The sequence below is a fragment of the Sus scrofa genome, chromosome 2, assembly GCF_054392235.1.
Source record: "Sus scrofa isolate SSC_HxYL_T2T_F1_AM1 chromosome 2, Sscrofa_HxYL_maternal_Yorkshire_Landrace_v2.0, whole genome shotgun sequence".
Taxonomy (NCBI): Eukaryota; Metazoa; Chordata; class Mammalia; order Artiodactyla; family Suidae; genus Sus; species Sus scrofa.
In genome coordinates this window covers 160,783,499-160,801,932 of record NC_139384.1, presented here as the reverse complement: position 1 = coordinate 160,801,932, position 18,434 = coordinate 160,783,499, and the positions used below count along the sequence as shown (strand labels likewise).

General features: G+C 47.9%; 2 protein-coding genes across 56 annotated transcripts in view; one reads left to right on the top strand and one right to left on the bottom strand.

The window, feature by feature from the left end:
- ABLIM3 (actin binding LIM protein family member 3) overlaps positions 1-18,434 on the bottom strand; it is a 128,618-nt gene that overhangs the window by 8,072 nt on the left and 102,112 nt on the right. For 21 of the 50 annotated variants that reach the window (XR_014839080.1, XR_014839067.1, XR_014839070.1 and 18 more), the window contains 4 exons: positions 3,848-3,995; positions 2,688-2,717; positions 2,087-2,145; positions 427-487 (listed from right to left, as the gene is read on the bottom strand). Coding sequence is in view for 23 of the 50 variants with exons in the window: in XM_085015052.1 (XP_084871178.1) it covers positions 427-487; positions 2,087-2,145; positions 2,688-2,717; positions 3,848-3,995 (298 nt within the window). In the remaining 27 variants the exon portion in view is untranslated. Of the gene's footprint in view, positions 1-422; positions 516-2,086; positions 2,146-2,687; positions 2,718-3,847; positions 3,996-18,434 lie in introns of all 50 variants that reach the window. The other 29 variants (XR_014839081.1, XR_014839085.1, XR_014839092.1 and 26 more) reach the window with 3 other exon arrangements.
- The window catches only part of LOC106509605 (uncharacterized), a 126,443-nt gene that overhangs the window by 102,173 nt on the left and 5,836 nt on the right, over positions 1-18,434 (top strand). For 3 of the 6 annotated variants that reach the window (XR_014839096.1, XR_014839103.1, XR_014839101.1), the window contains exon 3: positions 5,174-5,303. The exons of 2 other annotated variants lie outside the window; for them this stretch is intronic. The gene's annotated coding sequence lies outside the window, so the exon portion shown is untranslated. Of the gene's footprint in view, positions 1-5,173; positions 5,674-6,773; positions 6,853-18,434 lie in introns of all 6 variants that reach the window. One more of the 6 variants, XR_014839102.1, reaches the window with a different exon arrangement.

Below are 18,434 nucleotides of genomic sequence, written 5' to 3'. Positions count from 1 at the left end.
TGAGGCGGCCAAGCTCAGGGGCGGGACCCCTGACGTCTGGGGGATCCTCGGCTTGGATGTGGGCCTGCCGTCCCGCCCGAGCCTGCTCTGAGGCCCTGGCAGAGGTGGCGGGAGAGCAGCACTGGCAGGGGACACGAGGCTCGCGGAGGTTTGGCGCAACAGGGCGCCCTGGGCTGGCAGGCGCCGCCAGCCCAGCAGTACCGGGCGGGGAGCTCTCGGCAGGGGCTCTGGGAGCCCCGATGCGATGGGACAGATGGTCTGGGGAGGATGGAGGGAGGAGCCTGGGACGAGGGAGGGGGCGGGAGGGAAAGGCGCTCAGGGTTTGGACGGAGCCCAGCACGGGGCCAGCATCCGTCCAAGGCCAGGCCGTGAGGAGCAGCGCATGAGAAGGGGGCCCTGAGGAGTCCCGGCCGAGGCCGCACCCACCTCGCATGCCCCAGTTGACGGCATTCATGCTGTCGTAGTGGAACAGGTCCGCGCTGGGCGTCTGCGGGGGGGACAGAAGCAGGGCTGGCCTGAGGCAGGCTCACCTCTGCCTCCCGGAAATACTCACCCATCTCGAGAGCATGGACGGGGCGGGCTGCTGGGACACGGGGCCGACTCGGAAGCCTCGGTCTCAGGTCGGGGTGGCCTAACGCACTGCCAGCCCCTGGTGCCCGGTCTGGCACACACTCGGGGCTGGTGAATCACAGCTCACGTTCTCTTTCACCACTGCAGTGTCTGCCCCGGCAGCCCTGGATCCGCACTGTGCGAGCTGCCCACTCCCAGCCCCCTTCCCCTGCTCACTTCCGCCCCCACCTCGTGTAAAGCGTGACTTGCATCTTGTTCCTGCTCGCGCAGCTCCTCCCTCCCAGAGTGCAAGCTCCAGAGACAGGGGCTATGTTTTGTTGGGTCACCGAGGTACCTATTCCAGGCACCAGGGCAGTGCCTGGCATGCACAAAAGGCCCTCAGTAAGATCTGTTCACGAGCAAACGTCTCGGCTCAGGGTGTGTTGAAGGGACGGGGTCTGTGTGTACCGCAGCCGGGGACTGGTCGTTACGGCCACGGCATCGCTCTACCAGGGGGCTCGGAGCCCCTAAAATCGTCTCTTAACAGGGCTACCATTCTGTCACCTGCAGTCTCGTCTCTGCCCCAGAGAGAGCCCATTACAGACCCGAGGTGGGTGGCGTAGCGCCTTGCGGGAGACGAGTCCTCACCGGTACACAAGTCCTTGCTGGTGCACAGAGCCCTAGTGACACCTCTGGCTCCCTCCATCCCAGCCGGGTGTCCTCCCAGCCCACGGACTGTGACGCTGTGCTTCCCGCTCGCTGGTGGCTCCTGCTGGTGTCAGCACAGCGAGGGACCCCCCTGCACTCGGGCCTTTGTTTGCAGTCCCCTCCCTAACCTCGCTCCCCCTCCTTGTCCTGTCCTCCATCCTGCGACCACTGCCTTGGGGTCGCACGTGCACTGGTTGGTTGTCTGTATCCCTGGGTAGCACGGGAGATGCACGGGAGCAGCAGATGTATTCGCTGCAGGGCCCCCTGCACCCAGAGCAGTGCCTGGCACTTAGTAGGTGCGCAGTGAGTAAGCGTCATTTCCGGGTCCCTGCGCTTCCCCTATCCCGTCTGGTCACAGAGCCTCTCCTTTTGCCAACAAGACGGGTTTTTCATTCCCTTTCGGCTCTTGCGCCGACCCGCAGCTTCCGTGGAGGCTTTCACTGCAGAGCATCAGAGCGCTCAGAGCCACGGCTGGGGAGCAGAGCCGGCACTCAGGGCTGGGCTGCAGGGACAGCGGGCCTGGGCTCGGCTCCTGGCTCTGCCCTCCTAGGAGAGCGAACGTGAGCAGGCCCCGCACCCCCCCTCCTCCGAACAGGCTTGAGGAAGAGTCGTAACTACCTTACAGTGAGAGCGAGCTGGTGAAGGGCCCGGCCTGGGGCAGCGCTGCCTTAAGGACTGGCTGCTCCCAGCCTCACCCAGAGGCGCTTTTTGGCAGATGCCCTCCAGCCCAAGGCCCCCGTCCAGGCTTCACCCATAAGTCATCACCCATGAGCTGCGGCAGGAACAGGGCACTTCCTGGGGACACTGTCTCCCGCACGGCCTCTCTTACCCTGTGCAGCCCGTTTCTTCTGTAGGCAGGCAGGGAAGCGGATTTGGAGATGAGGGGATCTGAAAAGAAGGAGCCAAGACAATGACCAGGAGCCCCGAGCCAGGGTCTCCTCTCCCTGAGGCCACCAGCTGCACATGGCCAGTGTTGCTGCCTAACCTGGTGAGAAGGGGTGGGCGGGGGCCAGGGCTCCTTCCCCAGCTCTCAGAGCAGCGGGCCACCTCAGGGTGCCTCGCCCTGGCAGAATTCTCGGCCCAACCACAGGACCCACTCCCAGAGTCTTCTAGCCTATCCACCCTCCGTGACGGGTGCACGTGTTGTGGCCCAGGGTGGCTCTGGACAAGGGCTCCGGAACTGGAGTTGAGCTGAGAACTGAGACAGGCAGGCTCCCACGTGCATGCGAGAGCCGCTGGGCACGCAAACCCCGGCTCCAGCACCAAAGCTGAAGGCGCACATCTTCCAGACACATGCAGTGGACTCCTCCCCCGGAGGACCATGTGGGGACATGGATGTCGTCTGGTCATCCCAGGCTAAGGGGACCTGAGCTGACTCAGCTCCGGCCGTCACAGAACAGGATGGGCTGAAGGGGGGAGGCAGAACTTACCGCTGTCAGCCAGGTAGTGGGACCGAGGGGCTGCAAGAGAGCGAAGCTGGGGGTGAGTGTCACGGAGACAGAGATGGCCGGCCCATTTCTGACCCACCAGGACCCCACCCTCCTGTCCCCGCCCACTCGCAGCCTGGCACCTGGTGCACTGGGGGCTCTGTGATAAATGCTGCACAAATGCCACGGAATGAGGCTGAATTAGGAGCAGCCCTAGTGTGCTGCCCAGAGCCCAGGGCCCAGGGTTGAAATGAGTGCCCCCCAGTGGCCAAACAGGGAACCGGCTCATCAGTTCATCCCGGCCGGGCCCTTGGATACGTAGCTTGAGACACGTAAGTCATGCTTCGGTTTTCTTTCTGTAAAATGGGGAGGGACAGTGTCTCCTTTATGGGTTATTGTGGAGAACATGTGACACCACACAGTCGAGTTCTTCACACAGACACAAACCCTCACCGGAACTGGCTTCATCACCACCACCGCTGCCATCGCTGGTCTCACCTAGCGTCAAGGGCCGCCGGGCAAAGAGGGAAAAGCTAAGGACCCAAGGGCCACCCTTACTTGGGTCTGATCCTGGCTCTGTCACTTAGCTGGCTTTCCGCGCCTGGGCAGGACGCTTAACCTGACGTCCGTCATCTATAAAGTGGGTGATAATAACCCTGCTCCGTTGCGCGTCTCGCTGAGGACCGAGAGCGCTGGGATGACGTCTCTGCAGACGCCTGATAAAGATGCTCCTTTTATTACCCATCAAGTGTTGACCTGACGGCACTTCCTGGTAGGGCCGAATCTCACAGAGGTAGGAGAGGAGGCAGGCGGGCAGGGGTGTGTCCAGAGAGAGCTGCTCAGGGCCAGGCGCTTAGCCAGGCCTCTGCTTTTCTCCCTCCAGTGATGGGAGGCTCGCTACCTCAAGCAGCAGCCCCATTTTCTCTGAGCCATTCAGACCATCAGAAGAGGCTTTTCTTTGCCTGGAACCTGACTGGGAGTCATGGCTTCAGGTGACACATGGCAGCGGCAGGGAGGCTCAGGACAGAGCAAGGCCTTACCTGGTGCCCAGTACAGGCCCTCGCCAAGTCTGCCTTCTAGACGCTGGTGAGACTTAGGGCAGAACGGATGGGGAAGAAGGCGCCCGCCCGCCCACCCACGCCCCGAGCCCAGGCGGAGCTTACAGCCGTTGAGGGACAGCTCGCAGCCAGCGGTGTGCAGGGCCTCCCGGCTGCTGGTGGAGCTCCGCGGCGGGGCCCAGGGGTCTGCGTAGGAGCTGGACCGGGCCCTCATCTCTTCTTTCAGAATCAGGCGGCCAATTCCGCTCTGGAGCTGGGGCAGCAGAGGGTGAGACGAGTGAGAAAGACGTGGGGGAGGCTGAGGGACCACACTCCCTCGAGTGAGCCTCTGGCAGTCTCTGGCCTTCCCGGCCGCCCCCTCTCCTTGTGGCACCCGGGTTTTCCTTTGGGGACCTCATTTCTCCCCCACAAGTAGCCCTGTGGTCGGGGCGGGGGGTTGGGCTGGCGGTGGGCATAGAATCCGGCCTGGCCGCGGTGACTGGTGGGCGCTGGGAGGCGGCTCTGGCCGGGAGGTGCTGGCATCCATCGTCTTTTTAAAAAAAAACTACAGGAAACTCACCTCACATACAATTAACCATTTCAACGTGAACAAATAACAATGGCATTTAGCACATTCCTGAAGTTGTCTAACGGCTACCTCTGTGTGGTTCCCGGGCACTTCTGTCTCCCCTAAAGGAGGCCTTCCACCCACGAAACGGCCACTCCTCCTTCCCGCTCCCCGGCCCTGGCCATCACCAGTCTGTGTTCTGGCTCTATGGAGTCACCTCTTCTGGATGCTTCATATAAATGGCACGGCACAGCACGGGGGCTGCTGCGTCTGGCTTTCGACTAAGCATAGTGTTTCGAAGGTTCCTATCAGCTGCTGGACATCTGTGCTGCTTCACCTCCAGCTGTTAAGCAGAACTGCTGTGAAGCTGCGTGTACACTGTTACTTGAGAACCAGTTTTCAGGCCTTCTGGGTCTGGGCCTAGGAGTGGAATTGATGTGTCTGTGAACAAAGAGTGCCACCTGCCCTATCCGTAGACAAAGACGTCGCAGCCATCCAGCCACCCCTCTGCAGCCCCTCCGCCGGTGTGCCCTCAGGGGACCCAGGATGGAGGGAAACAGGATAGACCCCAGAGAGTCGAGGCGCCGATCAAAGGGATGGATCTGGATTTGAGCGCAGACCCCTTATCCGCCCACACACGGAAACGCGCCGAGTTCCTGACGAGATGTCTGTTCTTTCTTTCATGAGCAGCAGTCTTTCCATGCTGGACTTACTGATGTTTCTTCTGCTTTAACAAAGACTCCTGTGTATCCTGGCCCCTTGTTTTTGCACCGGTCCTCAGAGCTGTCTGAGAGGCTGTCTCCAGGGCTTGAGTCCTCAGTGTGTCCACTGAAAAAACCCTAATTCTCAACTTTTAGGTTGGGCCTTTTTTTTTTTTTTTTCAGTCTACACTTTTGGTGACCGCAGAGGGATGCAGAGCAGGCTTCTCTCCTTTGCCGGAACGCAGCAGCCTCCAGAGCCGAGGTACCTGCGGAGGTGGCTCGGGCCTCTCCTCCGAGCGTCCAGATGCACCGGGTGAGTCTCCCGTGCTTCTCCATCTCTCATTATTGGCTGCTGATTCTAGGTTTTATTCGGTGGTGTTAAACGCCTCTCTGGAGGCGCAGGAGGTCCTCCTGGAAACTTGGTTTCAAGAAGAGGTGCTTGGCTCATGCTCAGGTGCAGACACTGGGCAGATGCTCTTGCTCCGCACGGACACTGAATGGGCTGCCCTCAGCTGTCAGACCGGGGAAGGCCCCGTCGAGAGACACCCAGGGGGCTGGACTCGGGTCACTGGGAGGAAGACTGGCCGGCTGCGGTTCCCGGAACGGGCTACCTTCCTGGGGTTTGTCGGCGTCACAGGGAAGATACCTCCCGAGGGCTTTCAACTCCGAAGAAGAGAGAGCTCGTCGGGCCGGGCACGGCTTTCCCAGGCGCCGGGAGGGAAAGGGGAGGAGTAGGGAGGCGAGGCCTGGTCCCCGTCCCCTGCGGCCACCCTGTGGGGACGCCCACGCTTCCGCACTGGACTCTCCTGCCGGGGACCCGCCAAGAGCTGGCGGTGGCGCAGCAGAGCCCCGCGGTGGCCCCAGGCTCCCGAAGCCCACGGGGCTGAAGCGACCCGGGGAAAAGCCAGAGGGGCTTTCGGACAGCGCATCAGCTCCCCACAGGGTCATCCCCGGCCACTCTGTCTTGACACACTGACCTTGGGATGGGAACAGAGCTCTCACACCAAGAAGGAAAAGGAAGACCAGCTGCCAGCTTCCACCTGATACCCCCGCCAGAGCTGTGGACGTAGGAATCGCCTACTTACGAGGGTTACGCGGTTGGGAATTAGAGTAACTAAGACGGGGGCTCTTTTGCTGTCTCCGCAGTTAAGTCGGAGAAAAAGATGGTCTGATAAAAACATCTTTTCAGAATTCTGATCTTAAAGAAACAACAGTCCTTTCAGGGGGAACTTGCATTTCTCTCCCTGTGTCTTCGAGATGCAAATGTCCTTGCTGATTTTCTCGGTGTTTGTCTGGTTGCGTCGGGTGTGTCTGTGTCTCTCGGGCACCGTGTCTGTGTCTGTGTCTCTCGGGCATCGTGTCTGTGTGCCCTGTGTCTGGGTACTGGGTCTTTGCCATCCGGAAGGGACATCTCTGTGTACATTTGGCAGCCAGTGAAACAGACCCGGATTCTGAGCAGGGTTTGTCTGACTGTCCAACTCTCAGGCCATCTTGACCTTCCTCGTGGCAGCGGGAGACAGAGGTCTTTCCCTTCCTGGACATTCCGAGTGAACCGCCGAGATCTTCTCAAGGCTAGTCCTTCACCTCTCTTGTGGGGACTCCTCTTGGGTCTTAGTGATTTGAGTCACTATTAAGACATATCTTGTTAACAGCCAAACGATGGAGCCTTCATATAAGAGAAACTTCTAAATTTGTAAGTTTTGAGAGAGCTGTTTCATGAGTTACTTATAAGGAAAAAAAAAAAAACAAAAAACTAGAAGATGGAGAAAGATAGACGTTTAAGCTAAGAACTCCCTCAACTGACAACAGCAGACTGGCAGACCGCTCTGGGAAGCCTCATTTGTGGTCTCTGCTTCCTCTCAGTGAGTCTTTCGGATGTTAGTAAGACATGAAGATAATTCATGTTAATTAGGTTGATGAATAAGGAAGTAAGAAAAAGAGAAGACAAAGTTTAAAGACTTCTTCCCCCAAAGGTGGAAATTTTGAAGAATCTATCCCCAAAAGTAAATAAATCCCCAAATTCCTGCCTTGTCCTGCCATAGGTGCTAAGAAACTAAAGGAAAGGCTGTTTTCCCATCCTATGGAAACATGTGCACATATGAATATGAATCAGGCTAAGGAAACTTTTTTTTTTTTTTTGTCTTTTATCTTTTTAGGGCTGCACCCTTGGCATATGGAGGGTCCCAGGCTAGGGGTTGAATCAGAGCTGTAGCCTCTGGCCTACACCACAGCCACAATGCAGGATCTGAGCCGTGTCTGCAACCTATGCTGCAGTTCAAGGCAACGCCAGATCCTTAACCCACAGGGTGAGGCCAGGGATCAAACCCGCATCTTCATGGATGCTAGTTGGGTTCATAACCCGCTGAGCCGCACCTGGAACTCCAGTAAAGAAATCTTTAGATGGTTATTTAAATGAGGGATAAATTGGGAGTTCCCTAATGGTCTAGTGGTTGAGACTCAGCCCTTTCCCTGCTGCGGCCCAGGTTCAACCCCTGGTCTGGGAACCGAGATCCCACATCAAACCTCTGCATACTGTGGGCACGTAGAAAAAAATTAATTTTACAAATGGGATAAATAAGAACAGATGTCAGTGGGATCGATCAACTTTACCCAAGGCGGGATGGAACCAGGGGCTCCCTCTGGTCTCTGGCATTAAAGGGCCCCAAACAAGTTCACTCTATTTACCCCATTTAAAAACATACATATAAACAGCCCGAAAAGAATTATCCTGAGCTACGTGACCAACAATTACTTGGGGCAACTTGGGGCCAATTATGTAAGTTAAAAGATTGACTAAAGTCCCTTGGCTCAGCCCCTCACTGGGGACCCCAGAGCCTTTCATACAAAATGCATACTTGGGGAATAAAAAGAAAAGAAAGCCTCAGGACTCCTCGGAGACTGAGTCCTAGTGGAAATTAAAGGTATAAAGGTTGATAGAATTGAGATGCAGGTTTATAAAAGTTGGTACAGATAAATGGGCTTTATACACGTTGGTTCCTTCTCTTTTAATTACCCTGTGGGACAGAGTTTCACTGGGGGTGCCTCCTAAGACTAGGCAAATGAATCTGCCCCCCGGAAACAGTTTAAGCACACTAGAGGAAACCCTTAACTGAGCCCATAGCTATAAAGCAAAAACTGGGAGCAACTATAGCAAACAGGGGGGATACTAGTTGGAATCATAACCTGCTGAGCCACAGGGGAACTCCTGCATGTATCTTCTGACTTAAGGTTTTCTCTGGATAGATGCCCAGGAGTAGGACTGCTGGATCATATGGTATCTCTCTTTTTAGTTTTTTATGGAATCTCATGCTGTTTTCCATAGTGGCTGCACCAGTTTACACTGGGAGGGTCCCCTTTTCTCCACACACTCTCCAGCGTTTATTGTTGTTTTGGCTGCAGCCCTGGCACATGGAAATTCCCAGGCCAGAGGTTGGATCTGAGCCACAGGTTCAACCTACTCCACAGCTGTGGCAACAGCAGATCCTTAACCCACTGCACCCGACCGGGAATCAAACCCAGGCTGCCGCTGAAACAATGCCAGGCCCTTAAACTGCTGTGCCAACACGCAAACTCCCTCCAGCATTTACTGTGTTTTTTTTTTTTTTTTTTGTCTTTTGTCTTTTTAGGACTGCACCCGCAGCATATGGAGGGTCCCAGGCTAGGGGTCTAGTCGGAGCCATAGCTGCCGGCCTACGCCACAGCCACAGCCACAGCGGATCCTTAACCTACTAAGTGAGGCCAGGGATCGAACCTGCAACCTCATGGTTCCTAGTCGGGTTCGTTTCCGCTGCGCCACGACGGGAACTCCAGCATTTATTGTTTACAGACATTTTGCTGATGGCCGTTCTGAGCAGTGTGAGGTGCCAACTCATTATGGTCTTGATTTGCATTTCCCTAATCATGAATGATGCTGAGCATCTTTTCATGTACTTTTTGGCCATCGGTATGTCTTCTTTGGAGAAATGTCTATTTAGGTCTTCTGCCCATTTTTCAATTGCGTTGTTTGTTTTTTTGATACTGAGCTGCATGAGCTGTTCGTATATCTTGGAGATTGGTACTTTGTCAGTTGCATTGTTTGCAAATATTTTCTCCCGTTCTGCAGGCTGTCTTTTCAGTTTGTTTATGGTTTCCTTTGCTGTGCAAAGCTTTTAAATTTAATTAGGTCCCATTTGTTTATATTGTTCATTTTTGTTTTTATTTTCACTACCCTAAGAGATCCAAAAAGATATTGCTGAGATTTATGTCAAAAAGTGTCCTTCCTGGGTTTTCCTCTAAGAGTTTTATAGTGCCGGGTCCTCCATTTAGGTCTTTAATCCATTTTGAGTTTATTTTTGTGTGTGGTGTCAAGAGAATGTTCTCATCTCATTCTTTTACATGAAGCTCTCCAGTTTCTCCAGCACCACTTCTTGAAGGGACTGTCTTTTCTCCATGGTATTATTTTTGTCTCTTTTGTCAGCAGTTAATTGACCATAGGTGCTTGGGTTTATTTTTGAGCTTTCTCTTCTGTTCCATTGAGCTAGATTTCTGTTTTGTTCCAGTACCATACTGTTTTGATGACTGTAGCTTTGCAGTATAGTCTGAAGTCAGGGACCCTGGTTCCTTCAGCTCCATTTTTCTTTTTCAGGATTGCTTTAGATATTCAGAGTTTTTATGTATCCATAGGAATTTAAAAAATTTTTGTTCTACTTCTATAAGAAATGCCCTTGGTAATTTGATTGGGATTACACTGAATCTGTAGATTGCTTTGGGAAGTACACTTGTTTTGACAATATTGATGCTTCAACCAAAGAACATGGTAAATCTTGCCACTCGTTTGTGTCATCTTCAGTTTCTTTCATCAGCGTCTTACAGTTTTCAGATCTTTTGCCTGTTTAGGTAGGTTTATTCCTAGGTATTTTTTCCTTTTTGATGCAGTGGTAAATGGGATTGTTTCCTTAATTTCTCTTTCTGATTGTTTCTTGCTACTGTATAGAAATACAACAGATTTGTGTGTATTAGATTTATATTCTGAAACTTTACCAAATTCATTGATGAGCTCTAATAGTTTTTTTGGTAGCATCCTCCAAATTTTCTTTGTCATCTGCAAGTAGTAACAGAGTAACTTCTTCTATTCCAAATTGGACTCCTTTTGTTTACTTTTCTTCTCTAATTGCCATGGCTGGTACTTCCAAAATTATTCTGAATAAAAGTGGTGAGAGAGGACATTCTTGTCTTCTTCCTGATTTTAGAGGAAATGCTTTCAGCTTTTCACTCTTGAATACATGTTTATCATATATGGCCTTTTTAATGTTGTAGATTTTTGGTTTGTAGTTACCATAAGGATTTGACATACAGTTCCCCCCCACACACCTCTCTCTCTCTCTCCACACGCATACACAGACTGTTTTAAGGTGCTGGCCTCTTAATTTCAAAGGTATTATCCCCAGTATCCTGCATTTGTACGCTCCTCTTCTCATGGTCACTGGTTTTGATATATTTGTATGTGGATGACTTTCTGTGTTTATTGTATGTTTGCCTTTACTGGTGAGCTTTCCCATTTGTAAGTTTCTTGTTTCTATTGGGGCCTTTTCTTTTCCACACAGAGATGATCCTTTAGCGTTTGCTGTAAAGCTGGTTTGGTGGTGCTGAATTCTCTTAGCTTTTGCTTGTCTGTAAAATTTTTGATTTCTCTGTAGAATCTCAACAAGGTATTTGCCAGCTAGAGTATTCTTGGCTATTGGTCTTTCCTTTTTATCATTTTAAGTGTAGCAACTCCCTTCTTGCCTGCAGAGTTTCTGCTGAAAAATCAGCTGATAGCCTTATGGAGATTCCTTTGTATATTATTTATTGTTATTCCCTTGTTTCTCTTAATGTTTTTATCTTTAATTTTTGTCCATTTGATTAGTATGTGTCTCAGTATATTCCTCCTTAGGTTTATCCTGTATGGGACTCTCCAAGCTTCCTGGACCTGGATGACTATATCCTTTCCTGTGTTAGGGAAGTTTTCTTTTTTTTTCCTTTTCTTTCTTTTTTTTTATTACTCAAATGAATTTATCACATCTGTAGTTGTATAATGATCACAACAATCTGATTTCACAGGATTTTGTTAGGGAAGTTTTCAGCTATTATCTCTTCAAATATTTTCTTGGACCCCTTTTCTCTTCTCCTTCTGGGACCCTTATAATGTGAATGTTGGTGCATTTAATATTGTCCCAGAGGTTTTTTAAACTGTCCTCATTTTAAAAAAAATTTATTTAAAAATTTATTACAGTTGATTTACAATGTTGTGCCAGTTTGTGCTGCATAGCAATGTGACTCAGTCATACATATATATACATTTTCTCTCTCTTTTTTTCCCTCTGTTTTTGGCTACACCTGCAGTAACACTGGATCCTTAACCCATTGTGCCAGGCCTGGAATGAACTGGCTTTGCCAAAGACAAGCCAGATCATTGACCTACTGCGCCACAGTGGGAACTCCTATATTCTCTTATTTATTTATTTATTTATTTTTTGGTCTTTTTTTGCTATTTCTTGGTCTTGGGCTGCTCCCGCAGCATATGGAGATTCCCAGGCTAGGGGTCCAATCGGAGCTGTAGCCACCGGCCTACACCAGAGCCACAGCAACGCGGGATCCGAGCCGCGTCTGCAACCTACACCACAGCTCATGGCAGTGCCGGGTCGTTAACCCACTGAGCAAGGGCAGGGATCAAACCTGCAACCTCATGGTTCCTAGTCGGATTCATTAACCACTGCGCCACGACGGGAACTCCTATATTCTCTTTTTTAGATTATTTTCCATCATGGTCTATCCCAGGAGATTAGATATAATTCCTGGTGCTATACAGTAGGACCTTACTGTCTGTCTCTTCTAAGTGTAATAGCTTTCATCTATTACCCCAGAGTTCCAGCTCATCTCCCTCCCCTGCCCCCTTGGCAACCACAAGTCTGTTTTCCATGTCTGTGAGTCTATTTCTGTTTTGTAGACAGGTTCATTTGTGCCATATTTTAGATTCTACATATATCTATATGATATAAGTGATATCATATAATATTTGTCTTTCTTTCTTACTTCACTTAGTATGATAATATCTAGTTCCATCCATGTTGCTGCAAATGGCACTATTTTGTTCTTTTTTATGGCTGAGTAGTATTCCATCTTGTATATATACCACATCTTCCTAATCCAATCATCTGTCAATGAGCATTTAGGTTGTTTCCATGTCTCGGCTCTTGTGAATAGTGCTGCAGTGAACATAGGCATGCATGTATCTTTTTGTGTCCTCATGTCTTTTTCTTTTTCCTTTATTCCCCTCTGTGGCAGTGATATCCACCATTTTCTGTCTTCCAGCTCACTTATCTGTTCTTCTGCCTCATTTATTTCACTATTGATTCCTTCTAGTGTATTTTTCATTTCAGTTACTGTATTGTTCAATCTATTTGCTTTTTTTATCTTCTAGCTCTTTATTAAGCACTTCTTGTATCTTCTTTTTCTGAGATCTTTTTCTGAAATCTTGGATCATCCTTTTTCTGAGATCTTGGATCATCCTTCCTATCATTATTCGGAATTTTTTTTCAGGTAACTTTGTCTATCTTCACTTCATTTCATTGTCCTTCTGGTTCCTTGGTCTGGAACAGATTCTGTTGCCATCTCATTCTGTCCAGTGTTCTGTTTTTGCAGTTTATGTCCTCCAGGATGCAGGACTGTGGTTCCTCTTGCTTCTGATGTCTTCCCTCTGGTGAGTAACGTTAGTCTAGAGGCTTGTGAAGGATCCCTGGTGCCTGCCCATTGGTGGATGGAGCTTGCCTTGTCCCTCTGGTGGGCAGGATTGTGTCAAGGGGTGTGTTTAGATGAAGCTGCGGTTCAGGAAGACTTTAGGCAGCCTGTCTGTTGATGAGTGGGGCTTTGTTCCTGACCTTTTGGTTTTTTGGCCTGAGGTGAACGAACATTGGCATCTATAGGCTCTTGGGTGGGGCCAGGTCTTGGTGTCAAAATGGCAGCCTCCAGGAGAGTTCATGCCTATGAGTACTCCCTGGTACGTATGCCACCAGGGTCTTTGTCCCCACAGTGAGCCACTGTTGGCCCTTGCCTCCCCCAGAGACCCTCCAAAGCCAGCAGGTAGGTCTGGTCCAGGGTCCTATGAAATCACTGCTTTTCCCTTGGGTCCTGATGTGCATGAGAGCTTGTGTGTGCCCTTCAAGAGTGGAGTTTCTGTTTCTCCCAGTTCTGTGGAGCTCCTGTGATCAAGCCCTGCTGGCCTTTAAAGCCAAATGTTCTGGGAATCCCTCCCAATGCCAGACCCCAAGGCTAGAGAGCCTGCTGTGGAGCTCAGAACTCTCACCCCTAGACAGGATTAGTATGGCGGAGTAGAAGGACTGGAGCTTACCTCTCAGGAAAAGACCAAATTACAACTAACTGCTGAACAAAATAGACTGGAAACTACCAAAAAAGATGTCCTACACCAAAAGACAAATAAGAAGCCACATCAAGACGGTGGGGAGGGGGTGCTTTTGCAATATAAACAACCCTATACCCATCAGGTGGGCAACCCAGAGACTGGAAAATAACTACCATAGAGGCTCTCCAAAAGGAGTGAGAGTTCTAAGCTCTATGTCAGGTTCTCACACCTGGGGATCCGGCATTGGGAGGAGAAGCCCCAGAACATTTGGCTTTGAAGGCCAGTGGGGCTTATGCACAGGAGTTCCACAGGACTGGGGGAAACAAAGACATCACTCTATGAGGACACCAACAGGCTTCAAGTACACTGGGTCCTAGGGCAAAGCAGAGACTCCATTTGAATCTCGATCATACCTGTGGATCTTGGATGATTTCCTGGGAAAACAACAGGTGTGTGTGTGTGTGTGTGTGTGTGTGTGTGTGTGACTGTGGCTCATTGTGGGGGAAGGACATTGGAGGCAAAGATATAGGGAATAACCATCAGCATGAACTCCTCTAGATGTGGCCATTTTGGAAAAATCTGGCCCCATGCACCAGGTCTGAGAAGCCCCAGGCCAAACAACAAACCAGGTTGGAAACACAGCCCTGCCCATCAACGAGCAGGCTGCCTCAAGTCCTCCTAGGAACACAGCCGCCTCTAATCACACCCAGAGGCAAAGCCCCACTCACCAGTGGGTTAAGAATCAGCTCCACCTACCAGTGAAGCCTGAAACAAGCCCCTGTACCAACTTCAGCCACAAGGGGGGCAGACATCAGAAGCAAGAGAGGCTACAATACTACTGAATGTGAAAGGAGACCACAGAAAATTCTACACATAATGAAAAGGCAGAGAAATATGATCCAGATGAAGGAACAAGAAGAAACCCCAGAAAAACGGCTAAGTGATCTGGAGATTATCGACTTCCATGAAAAAGACTTTAGACTGATGATACTGAAGATGATTCATGATCTTGGAAATAAGCTGGAGAAAAAGATTGATAAATTACAAGAAATACTGAACAAAGAAACAGAAGGTTTAAAAGTTAAGCAAGCAGAGATGTAAAATACAATAACAAATACAAATTCACTAGAGAGAACCAACAGCAGAATATAGGATGCAGAAGAATGAATAAACGAGGTGGAAGACAGACTGGTAGAAATCACTGACACGGAATAGAAAAGAGAAAGAAGATTGAAAAGATATTCAAGAGAACTCTGGGACAACTTTAAATGCATCAACATCTGCATTATAGGGGTGCCAGAAGAAGAAGAGAGAGGAAGGGCCAGGGAAAATATTTGAAGAGATAATGGCCGAAAACTTCCCTACCATGGGAAAGGAATCATTCACTCGAATCCAGGAAGCACAATGAGTACCATATAAAATAAAGCTAAGGAGGAACACCCCGAACCACATAATAATCAAACTGACCAAAATTAAAGACAAAGAGAAAATATGGAAAGCACCTAGGAAAAAGAAACAAATAACTTACAAGGGAACTCCAAGAAGGTTATCAGCTGATTTTTTTTCAGAAGGGAGCGGCACAGTATACTTAAAGTGATGAGAAAACCTCCAACCAAGATTACTCTACCCAGCAAGGCTCTCATTCAGGTTTGAAGGAGAAATCAAAAGCTTTATAGACAAGTAAAAGCTAAGAGAATTCAGCACCACTAAACAAGCTGTACAACAACCACTAAAGGAACTAGGTTGAAAGGAAAAGGCCACAACTAGAAAGAAGAAAATTAGAAAGCTCACTAGTAAAGGCAAATGTATAGTAAAGGTAGGAAGTCATCCACACGCAAATATGCTACCAAAACCAGCAACCATGAGAAGAGGAGGGTAGAAATGCAGGATACTGGAGATGCAATTAAGAGACCAGCACCTTAAAACAATTTTGTATACATATAGATTCCTATATCAAAATCTCATGGTAACTGGAAACAGAAAATCTACAATAGATACACACACAAATAAAAAAGCAATCCGAACACAACACTAAAGATAGTCATAAAACCACAAGAGAAGATAATAAAAGAAGAAGGAAAGAAAAACACCAACAAAAACAAATCCAAAACAATTTACAAAATGGCAATAAAAACACACATATCAATAATTACCTTAAATGTAAATGGACTAAATGCTCCAACCAAAAGATACAGACTGGCTGAATGGATACAAAATGAATGGATACAAAAAGGATACCCATATATATGCTGTCTTCAAGAGACCCACTTCAGTTCTAGGACCACATACAAATTGAATGTGAGAGGATGGAAGAAAATATTCCATGCAAATGGGAATAAAAGAAAAAAAAAAGCTGGAGTAGCAATACTCATATCAGACAAAATAAACCTTAAAGAATATTACAAGAGACAAAGAGGGACATTACATAATGATCAAAGGATCAGCCACAAGGGGGGCAGACATCAGAAGCAAGAAAGGCTACAATACTACTGAATGCAAGAAGAAAATACAATGATTGTAAATATATATGCACCCAACATAGGAACACCTCAATATATAAGGCAACTGCTAACAACCTTAAAAGGAGAAACTGACAGTAACACAGTAACAGTGGGGGACTTTAACACCCCACTTACAGCAATGGATAGATCATCCAGACAAAATCAGCAAGGAAACACAGGCCTTAAATGATGCATTAGCCCAGATGGACTTAATTGATATTTATAAAATATTCCATCCAAAAGCAGAAAAATGCACATTCTTCTCAAGTGCATGTGGAACATTCCTAGAAGAGATCACATTCTGAGCCATAAATCAAGCCTCAGTAAATTTAAGAAAATGGAAATCATATCCAGCATCTTTTCTGACCACAACACTCCATGACTGGAAATCAACAACAAGAAAAAGACTGCAAAAAGCACAAACACATGGAGACTAAACAACATGCTACTGAACAACCAATGGATCACTGAAGAAATCAGAGAGGAAGTTAAAAAATACCTAGAAGCAAATGACAACAAAGACACAGCAATCCAAAACCTATGAAATGCAGCAAAAGCAGTTCTAAGAGGGAAGTTCATAGCAATACAAGCCTATCTCAGGAAACAAGAAAAACCTCAAATAAAGAACCTGACTTTACATCTAAAGCAACTAGAGGGAGAAGAACAGACAAAACCCAAAGTTAGCAGAAGGAAAGAAATAAATATCAGAGCAGAAATAAATGAAATAGAAATGAAGAAAACAATAGAAAGGATCAATGAAACCAAATGCTGGTTATTTGAAAGTATCAACAAAATTGATAAACTTTTAGACTCATCAAGAAAAAAAGAGAGAGGACTCAAATCAATAAAATTAGAAGAGGAGTTCCTGTTGTGGTGCAGTGGTTAACAAATTTGACTAGGAACCATGAGGATGTGGGTTCAATCCCTGGCACAGCTCACTGGGTTAAGGATCTGGCATTGCCATGAGCTGTGATGCGGGTTGGAGACGCGGCTTGGATCCTGCATTGTTGTGGCTCTGGTGTAGGCTGGTGGCTACAGCTCTGATTAGACCCCTAGCCAGGGAACCTCCATATGCCATGGATGCGGCCCTAGAAAAAGGCAAAAATAAAATAAAATAAAAAATAAGAATCAGAAGTGAAAAAGGAGAAGTTACAACAGGTATCATGGAAATACAAAGGATCATAAGAGACTACTCTGAGAAACCATATGCCAATGAAATGGACAGTCTAGAAGAAATGGACAACTTTAAGACTAAACCAAGAAGAAATAGAAAAGATGAAGGGACCAATCACTAGTACTGAAATTGAAAATGGGATTAAAAAATAAACTTCCAACAGCAGTTCCTATTGTGGCTCAGTGGTAATGAACCCAACTAATATCCATCAGGACGCAGGTTTGATCCCTAGCCTTGCTCAGTGGGTTAAGGATCCGGCACTGCCGTGAGCTGTGGTATAAGGCAGCAGCTACAGCTCTAATTTGACCCCTAGCCTGAGAATGTCCATGTACTATGAGTACAACCATAAAACAAACAAACAAACAAACAAACCACTTCCAACAAACAAAAGTCCAGGACCAGATGGCTTCACATGGGAATTCTATAAAAAATTTAAAGAAGACTTAATTCCTGTCCTTTTGAAACTATTCCAAAAAATTGTAGAGGAAAGAACGCTTCCAAACTCATTCTATGAGGCCACCATCACCCTGATACCAAAACCAAAGATATCACAAAAAAGGAAAATTACGGACCAATATCACTCATGAACAGAGATGCAAAACTCCTCATCAAAATACTAGCAATCTGTGGAGCTGGAGGAATCAGGTTACTGGACTTCAGACTATACTACAAAGCAACAATCATCAAAACCACATGGTACTGGCACAAAGACAGAAATATAGATCAGTGGAACAGGATAGAAAGCCCAGAATTAAACCCATGCACCTACAGCCAACTAATCTATGACAAAGGAGGCAAGAATATACAATGGAGAAAGGACAGCTTGTTCAATAAGTGGTGCTGGGAAAACTGGACAGCCACATGGAAAAGAATGAAATTAGAACACTCCCTAACACCATACACAAAAATAAACGCAAAATGGATTAAAGACCTAGATATAAGTCAGCATAGAGGGAACCTACCTCAACATAAAGGCTGTATTTAACAAACCCTCAGCTAACATCATTCTCAATGGTGAAAAGCTGAAAGAATTCCAACTACAGTCAGGAACAAGTCAAGGATGTCTGCTCTTGCCATTTCTATCCAACATAGTTCTAGAAGTCCTAGCTATGGCAATTAGAGAGGAAAAGGAAATAAAAGGAAATCCAAATTGGAAAGGATGAAGTAAAATTATCACTGTTTGCAGATGACCATCCTCAAGTTGCTACCAGAACACTGTTAGAGCTCATCAATGAATTTGGTAAAGGTGCAGGATACAAAATTAATACACAGAAATCGACGGCATTTCCATATACTATCAATGAAGGATCAGAAAGAGAAATTAGGGAAACAATACCATTTACCATCACATCAAATTAACTACCTAGGAATAAACCTACCTAGAGAGACAAA